Source organism: Trichosurus vulpecula, chromosome 2, assembly GCF_011100635.1.
Source record: "Trichosurus vulpecula isolate mTriVul1 chromosome 2, mTriVul1.pri, whole genome shotgun sequence".
NCBI lineage: Eukaryota > Metazoa > Chordata > Mammalia > Diprotodontia > Phalangeridae > Trichosurus > Trichosurus vulpecula.
The window spans coordinates 146683399-146692981 of NC_050574.1; the positions used below are offsets into that span (position 1 = coordinate 146683399).

General features: G+C 40.5%; 1 protein-coding gene across 1 annotated transcript in view; it reads right to left on the reverse strand.

The window, feature by feature from the left end:
• Positions 1-8697, reverse strand: part of CFAP300 (cilia and flagella associated protein 300) — a 31445-nt gene extending 22748 nt beyond the window's left edge. The window contains exons 1-3 of the mRNA XM_036746778.1: positions 8566-8697; positions 8344-8425; positions 4699-4774 (exon numbers count right to left, since the gene is read on the reverse strand). Coding sequence (XP_036602673.1) covers positions 4699-4774; positions 8344-8425; positions 8566-8672 — 265 coding nt within the window. The 5' untranslated portion in view covers positions 8673-8697. The remainder of the gene's footprint in view (positions 1-4698; positions 4775-8343; positions 8426-8565) is intronic.
• Between the last annotated feature and the right edge of the window lie 886 nt (positions 8698-9583).

The following is a 9583-nucleotide window of genomic DNA, read 5'->3' on the forward strand; positions in this document are numbered from 1 at the left end:
GTGTCAGTATGTATGCTGAAGTCTCCTTAGTAAGAGGGCAGGAACTAGGGAGAAGAGAGACTAAGTCAGGTGCTGAACTAATTAAAGAAAGGAGGAGAGCGTCAGGGAGGTCAGTAGATAAAAGCTACCATAATATCACAATTTGGTGATAAATCTGTATCGATTGAACCTCAAAGCAAGAGAGACTAATGAGTATTTTCTTGGAGTTTTTTTAAAGTCTTTGTACAAAGACAATAAAATGCCTCAAGCATGTTTAGAAGGTCCCCTTAGAGGATTTATGGGAGAACATAAACAGTAGTTTCACAGGATAAGAAAAGTATGGATGGTCTGAGATCTGCAGCACTGGAGGAAATTCCCTCCCTGATGAGCTCACAGAATTATAGAAGTATTGAAATACTGAATATAAAAATATGAAATATCGGTAAGTTTGTTTTTATTTCATGTTTTAATAAATGATTTTCACTTAAGACTCTACTATTACAAACAGAATCAAAGAATCTCAGAATTGGAAGGGGACCTCAGAGTTAAACCCATCGCTGAAAAAGAATTTCATCTCCAACATACTTAACATTGAGCTTTTGTTTGAAGACCTTCCAAAGAGGGGTAACCCTCTGCCACCTGAGGCAGCCCATTCCACTATGGCACAGCTCTAATTGTTAGGAAAACTATACCAAACCTAAATCTTTGATGAAATTTCCACCCAGCCCTCCTAGTTTTGCTCTCTGGGACCAAACAAAAGTCTAACCTTTCTTTAAGGAAACAGTTCTTGAACTACTTAACCACAAACTCTCCCTCATCTCCCCCCACTCCATCTTCTCTCCAAATATTCTCTTCTCCAGTTTAAATATCACAAGTTTCTTCAACTAATCCTCATATGGCATGATTTCAAGGCCCTTTACCACCTGTGTACTCTTCTGGACAATCTCCAGCTTATCAAGGTCCTTCCAAAAAATGTGGGAACTTCCAGAATTGAACAGGATATCCTAGATGTGGGCTTACCAGGATGGAGTACTACAGGAGTAAAACCTCACATGTTCTAGATGCTGGGCCTCTCTTTACTCAACCTTCAGAAATAACAATCTTATTGAAAATCATATTTACTTCCCTGACTACAGTATAACAAATTACCTGATTATCACTCTATAAGTGGTATTATCTTTATTTATCTCAATGTTAAAGAAGAGAAGGCAGAGACACTTTACTTCTGTCACTATGCCTAGACATATGTAGCAACAATGAATTCAATTCAACAAATGTTTATTAAGACATTCTAATTTGCTAGACACTGGTGGCACAAAGATGACAAGGTCCCTCAACTCAAAGAGTTTATAATCTTCTAGGTAGGTTGTGATATGGAGACAGATTAAGTACAACAGGAAGCGTAGTTTCATAAGGGCATACAAGACAACTGGAGAGTGTACTAGAAAATAGAAGGAAACAGAACACTTCCAGCTGGGCAATCAGGGGAGGCATAATAGGTTAAACAACTTGAACTAGTCTTGCAGGAAGAAAAGGATTTTAATAGGAAGAAAGAGGGGTGGTGGTAGAGTCCATTCCAAGGTAAGTGGCAATGGCTTATATGAATGCTGAAAGATGGATGGCAGGATGAGATTGAAGTACAGCTAGTAGTCCAGTCTGGCTGAAATATAAAGCAAGTCAAGGAGAAACGTGCAACAAACGAAAAGGTAAGTTGGATCCAGGATTGTAGAAGGCTTAAATACTTACACTTTAAGTAGTTTCTACTATATACTCTAGGGAACAGGAAGCCACTAAAGGTATTTAAATAGATAATGATACAGCTATAACTGAGTACTAGGAAAATTATTTGGACAACTGTGTGAATAATGAAGTGAAGAAATCAGAGGTAGTTAAATAAGTTAGGAGGTGATTATAAGAAAAATGAGTTGTAATTTTTATCAGTGGAGGGAGGACTTATGACGCTGTAAACACGTATCTTTTGAAATACTGAAATATGATGAGCAATATATTTTTCAAGTCCAAACATGTAAAAGAACAACCACCGAGAAGAGAATTAACAACTTCAAGATTACTTTGAACCGTGACATACACCCTCATCTTCAATTCCTTAGAATTTGTTTTGAGTGGTGATTATGAACAATTATTGGTTTTTATGTTCGGTAACTGGGTTTTGAGAAGAAAACATAGGTTCAAGTTCTGCTTATGACATCTATCAGTTATATGACTATGGGCAAGTTACTTAAACTTTCAGTACCTTAAGACTGTAAGTTGCAGAGTTGCTGATAAGTATTGGTAGAGGGAATTTGCATCCTAGAAGCTTTCTACATCAATAAAATCACAGGTCAGCACCCCCCCTTCCCCCACCCCGTTATAATAATAAAATTGTTCACAGCTACTCTTACTATTAGGTAATATTCCACCCAGGTTTGCTTGTAAGTGAAATCATTGCTGTTAGTCATAAAGTTTCTTTTATTGATAGGAGTATGCTGGAGCTGGCTTGATGGTTAAATTTTCAATGTGAGCATTTACACCTCAAAATGATGGAGAAAGTGTTAATAAATGCTGATTAAACATAAAAGTATGTCGAGTATTTTTTTCTTTCAGACAGCCAATTGTTAAACATTTACCAACACACCACTAGTTTGTTCAGGAAATGATTAAAAGGAAAAGCTTTCTAAGAATGAGAGCTATCCAAAAAAGACATAGTGATTTCTCCCTTCACTAGATGTCTTCAAGCAAAAGCTGGATGACCATATGTTGTTGTAGTGAGGATCCTGGTTCCGGTAAAGACTGTGCTAGGTTGCTTCTGAGGTGCTTTCCAACCCAAAGACACTATAATTCTATGGCTGGATATAACGACTATAACAATGAAAACAAGAAGCAGCATTTATTTACACGGCCCTTTATGGTATGCAAAGAGCTTTAGAAGGACTACATCATTGTATCCTCATAACTACCCTGCAGGGGAGGTGCTAGTATCATTCCCATTTTATAGATGTGGCAGGCAGAAGTTAAGTGACTTGCCCAAGATCACAAAGCTAGTAAGTATATGAGGCCAGATTTGAATTCAGGTATTCCTGATTCTGTTTTCCATACTGTATCCACTATTTCACCTAACTTTCAGGAGACAAAGTTATTTGCATATAAGTGATGTATGAACCCTAAAGAGTATACTAAAAGAGTATAAAGAGGAGAGATAAAGAGAGAGCCTAGGTGACACTGAAACTTAGAAGCCAGGAGGAAAATGTGATGGAAGTGAGAAGGAGATAGGATTTAAAGTCTACAAGGTAATGAGAACCCCAGGTAATTGCCTGGGGCAGAATGGAGAGAGAGATGTCTGTGGTCCAAGTGCAATAAATTTCCTTATTAGTCCCTATACAGTAGAAGGTTTTTTTGAGTTGGAAAACCCAGGCTGCATTTCTGATGATGCAAACCCCTCTCCCCCCACCCACAGTAATCTGCTATTATTAATCTAATCAAATAAGGAAAGGAGGAAAAAATATTGCTCTAGGGTAGCATGATTTCTTAAGATACTTTTCAGCTGTAAATTCTATGATCTTTTTCCTGTTCAGGTACATGGATAGCTAGCACCTTCAGTTTTCTGAAGGTAACAACAGTGACAGTTGATTGCTAGATTTTACTTACTTTTAAGTAAAGCAAGTGTGTTGGTAAGCAAAATGGGCTCCTTAGCACTTAGTTCAACCAAGTGCCCTTGAATAGTTTGGCTTTTGTTCCCTTTGAGTAATTTAGTGTATTTCGTTGAGCCTTACTAGGTGCTAAGCCCCAGGCCCAAACCCCTATTAGGTGTAAAACCTTAGTGGGTGTGGATTGGCAACTAAGGTGGGGCCCAAGGTGGGGCTAACTCCAGGGAGAGCAGAGCCTCTTAGACCACGTGGGTTTAAGTCGCCTCTTTGTGAAGATTCTAGGTCACGTGGGTGAGTTGCATGCCACGATACAAAACCAGGGGTTGGCCTCCTCTTCCTTGGAGCTCCTCCCTACAACAGTGGTGGCGTGTGACTCTGGGCCAGCCCTTGTTCTGAGCTCCCAGGCTGAACCTAGATGTTGGTAACTATGAATTGTATTGGGTCTGTTTGTTGATGTTTATAATCTGTTGTATGTTGCTCTGAAGTTCAGGGTGCTGGCCTTCTCCCCTGAACTAAGTGACTGATATTTGTATGCTGAATTAAAGTAAGCTTGTCAACCCCTTTAACCTTGCTTTCCTTATTAAGGCAGATCAAAAGAACCTGTGCTTTCGCAGCGTGCTGGCAGCTTTCTGGGTACTGGCTGTTGGTGGATCTTATACCCCCACAGCAGCTGCTAGCCAGATTGTGGAAACAGCAAGGCAAGATCTTTAGCAGCATTGGTTTGGCTGGACATGAGATTTCATTAGTGTAGGAAACTCCCAGCATGGAAACTCCCTTTACTGATGTACTAATGTAACTAAGAGTCTTAGAAAGATGGGGAAGGGGTATGTGTGATGGTATGTGGGGTGTGTGTACACAGCTGGTATGTGTGAGAAACCAGAACTGAACTCAGGCCTTATTGACTCTACCCATTATACCATATTAGCTCTCTAGCAGATTGATATGTTAGTTATTTCACCAAGGCAAACATTTACATTTATATTGTTGCTTTTATTCACAACAAGTAAAATTTTCTCCTCAGAAAAATTGGAAAATAGTCATAAGAAAATATTAATACTAAATTCCGGTTGTTTACCTAAATTAATCCATCGTCCAGAAGAATCTGAAAGTAATTTCAAATCCGAAATAACATTTGGGTCTCTAAAAAAAGCCTAAAATATAAAATAAGAGAAAAAGTTAAGCATTTTGTTACTAATAACAGAAGCCTAATTTCTAATATAATTACAGTAATTGACTTTTCCATGTGAACTATTAAAAATTTTCATGAAAGAACCAGATTAAAAATCTCTTTCAAAAACGAAAGAGGAAGGTCTGTGTATATTAGTGAAAAGTCTGATAAATTTTTCAAAGAATTAAAGTTTTATTAATTTTATAAATATGCAGTACCATGAAAAAAGCTAACAAGTATATTCCAATGATAGGTTCTTTCGGATTTAATAATTAGATAAGAATTATATTTGATGAAAATGCCATATTTGTATATAAAATGATTCTTTCAAAAACTATCTGAAAACAGTTCTCTTATGATACTAATTGCAAAGCACATCTTTTAAAAAAATAGATAGCGCAAAGCTAAACTTCAACATATAGCCTTAAATTTTAGTGCAGATGTGACTTCTGTGTGATGTTTTCCCTGATCCCTACCCCACTTAGTTCTCTTTACTCCCTTAATTTACCTTATATCATGCTTAGCTGTAGACACTTTGCCACAAATGTAATGTATGGTCCTTCAAGTCAGAAACTTTTGTTTTTGTCATTTTATCTCCTAATCCTAGCAGAGGGCTTGTTCTGGGAACTGATCAAATAATCAGAAATTCCAAATTATCGAGGTTCAAATTGAGATTTACATGTATTTGCTTTTGATAATATAAAGTGGTGGTGGTAGTGGTGAGTAAATTCAAATTAGAAGAGTTTAGGTAGAAGGCACTACTCACCTAAGTAGGTATCCTTGACACTGAATTTTGGGACATGACTCAATCAGTTTCCAGATTTGCAAAAGGTGGAAAAGGCTGCTTACATCACTTGGAACATGTTAAAATCGATAAACTCTTTTTTCTTGCAGAAAAAAAACCTAGAAGCAGTTCTACTACTCTAATTGCTCCTTGTATTCTGGTGAAAGTTTCTAATATTACGGCGATAACATTATTCCACAGAACTTGTAAAGGAAACAATATGTTACTATATTCTGAAGTGCAATGTGGTTAAAAAAGGGTAAACTTTTTTCTCTTCATTGTTTAGAATAACACTGGAACAAAAAATAAAATATAAAAATACTTTTTCTTAACAATATAAGCTGAGGTAAATGGTTTGGTGGTTAACTGTGTCTACCAGTATATGGAAGTTACTGGTCTATTGGGTGTTAATGGGGAATTTTGAAGAGAAAATTCACAAATCTTAATTGTACCTAGTGTTTTGTTAAATTTAGAGATTGGGAAAGAAATGTGGCTGCAGATTATAACTATAAATTAATATGGAAGGTTTTAAGTAAACATACCAGAACTCAAACATCCAAATGAGTTTTAATATACTTCAAAGGAGTCATCTTAGAAGCCTAAGTTAGAAGTTAGTATATAACTTAGAAGTTAGTACATAACTTCAACAATACCATTTTTTGGTATAGTGGAGCACTGGAACAGAAGTCAGGGAATATGGGTCCGAGCTGTTGCTTTGCTAATTACCAGCTATACATACATACACACATATATGTATATATAAATGTGTGTATGTGTATACATATATATGTATATGTGTATGTATATGTATGTATACATATATATGTGTATGTGTGTGTGTGTGTATATATATATATATATATATATATATATATATACACACCTAGAAAAATCTTTTAGCTTCTCTTGGGCCTCAGTTTCCTGATGTGTGAAATGAGATTTGGACTAGAGGCTTTCCAATGTTTTTCCCAAGTACAAGATTCTATGGCTAAAAACATTTTTGAAATTCCTTTGTTTTTGGAATAAGTCTTGATATACAGTCTTTTGAGGCTGGACTTGACTTTTGGAAAAAACCACAAGTAGTTCAGAGCTATGTCTCACAAATAAGGTGTATAATAAAATTTTAAATTAGAAAACAAAAATCCATTGAGACCACAGTATCATGAAGCTGATTTTCTGGTATGGCTTTTAAATTGTGCAATTTTGTGCAATTTTAAATTGTGCTTTTAAATTTTAAAGGCAATTCCAGAGGAAGAATTCTGCATCCTTACCACCTCCTTCAAATCTGAGTAACAGTTGTGGCTATGCACTCATTTGAATGTATAGAATTCTGGTATATATTGATATCTAAAAATATTTTTAAAAAATCATTACAGTCTGAGAGGAGGAAGACAAAGAATTCTTTGTAATTATTTCTGTCATGAAAGTCTCATCAACAAGCATCTTGTTGGCAGCAGCCCCGATGCAACTTATTCTTCTTCCAAATTCTATAATCCCTGACACTGTGTCATACATGTTATAACATGTAGATAGATGGTCACTAAATATTTTTAATCAAGTTTATATATATGTATACATATATACTTTATTATATATAAGTTTGTATACATGCTTATTGACAGACTTCTAAATCTACACTGATGAAATACTTAAGCACGTTTGACAGAGCCAGACTGAGAACAGCGTTGGACAGGCAATATTAGAATTCTGAGGTCTCTGAACCGGCAGGCCACATTCCTTAAAGACAGACGCTTACAGAAGCTGTCGGGAGCCCTCTACCACCATTCATCATCTGTCCTATTATCTTTTCTCTTTATTTCTCTTCTGTTCTTTCCTCACCCCCTTTCACAATCTTGATTCATTCACTTTTTGAATGCCCGTTATCCGCACTGCGCTAGATGCTCTAGGATGACAGACACAAAATACAGTCCCTATACAGCCTCTCAAGGAGCCAGACCACTTACACCCAACTAAAGGCTGCTGATTGTCACTGAGGCCGGAAACCAAAGGCAATCATGCCACCCCGCCCCCCCCAAACAAAACCCCGGTATGCTGGGTAGGTTTTGAGTGGCACGCTTGGGGGCTAGTCCTAGCCCCCCCGTATGGTGAATCAGCTCTGAGATTTCTGTGGTGTCCCCCTACTTCCCTTATCAGGATTCCTCCCTTTAACCTAACAACCCCAATACACCCATTCAGGGTTCCCTTAATGATGCCACTTGTGGAACCAGAATTGAATTGAACCTCTGTGGGCCGTTAGCTGATAATTGCTAGCAGAAGAAGCTAGAGGGCCTGGCCCTTTCCCAAGTCTATCTGCATTTCAAAAGGCTGCGGAGAAGGCTCCGAGAGGGCGCTTTTGTGGAAGGACTAACCCGGTTAACGCTAGACTATTTGAGTGCCGAAGAGGTCCCCCGAGTTGTCAGTTCTGCACTTTTTTCGTCTGGGGGTGAATGAACCAAAGACAAGTCGTTGCTAGTAAGGGGTTTCTTTTGGGGGGGGGGGGAGCGTTTTCTAGACGGCACCCTGGAGGTAACGTAGCTACCACATTTCCATTAGGGAACCGGGAGAATTTCATTTCTTGAAACGTTCACAAACGACAGTGATAAGTTAGGAGCTCTTCATTTGAAGATGCCAGTGGTGGTTTTTTTTTTCTTTTCTCCTCAACCTCACACTAAAGGGCTGTCCCCCGCCCCCCACGGGTGAGAGAAAGCACGTGACCCGAACGCGGAGCTTCGGCTACTTGATTCCTGAGGGTCCGAGGCGGCCTTTACCATAAAGAAATCATCTTTGCGGTAGGCCTGGAAGTTCTCGTCAAAGCCGAACGTCTGCGCGCAGAGTCTGCCTTGCATGGACCTGGGGCAGAGGCGAGACACGAGACCGCGGGGTGAGTCGTTGATCGTCGGTCCTCGGTCAGCCCCCGCCCCGCGCCCCCGTGCTCCGGCGTCCCGAGGCGGCCGTCCTCCCTCCCCGCGCCCGGTCCGTCTGCCCCTCACCACTTCCGTAGGCGCTGGACAGTGTCGGAGTTGCTGAGGGACTGGAAGGTTCTTTGAGAAAGGAACCTGAACGTGAAGTTATTCTGGTCCCCAGAGTGAGCCGCCATGCTCGTTCGCTTGCTTTTTCAGTTTGAGGTCGCAGGGGAGGTTGTCATGGAAACGAGGCCACGGCTCCGGGGAGGCCCCGCCCCTCAGTAGGCACCTCCTGCACCTCCGCGCTCCGGATGCCGTAGCTCCAGAGTCCAGGGATGCAGTTGGGGGAGGGGGGCGACGACGCCGCAGAGTGGGAAAACTTCCCCTCCTCCATCCCCGGGATACGGTCGTTCTGCCTACTTGTCCAGTAACTGGAGCTGAACTGGATGCCCCCTAAGCATGTCGAACTCAGCCTATGCAGAACACAACTATCTTTCCTCCCACACCTTCTCCTTTCTTTCATTCTTCTCCGGGCTGCAACATCTCCCTAAGTCCCCTAGACAGGTACCTTGACCCCCCTCCCCCTCCCTTTCAATTTCCCTTTCTGGCTTGCCTTCCCTCTTTAGAATGTAAGCTCCTTGAGGACGGGGACTCTTTTTCTTTCTGTGTTTCCAGTGTTTAGCGAAGTTCCTAGCACACAATGGGCACCGCATAAATGCTGTTGGCTCCCAAAGGTCCCTATCGCTGTCTGAGTACCGCTGTCACTCCAGTCACCCAGGTCCTCAGCTTTAGCGTCATTCCGGACTCCTCACTCTCCCTCACCCCGAAGAGCCAATCGGCTGCCAAATCTTGCCTTTTCTACTTTTGTACCATCTCTGGCACCCGACACCCACCCTCCACCCACAGCTGCCACCCTCGTGCAAATCTTCTGTCATCTCTCCTCCACCCCCGTTCCCCCACCCCCCACTATTGCAGGAGCCTGTTTGGTCTAGTTAAGTCTCTCACCACCGGCCTTCCTCCTCCAGCCTGCTGCTAAAGGAATTTTCTGGGTCTGACCACAATCCCCTACCACCCCTGCTCAGTAGGCTCCCTAAATTCAAATGAA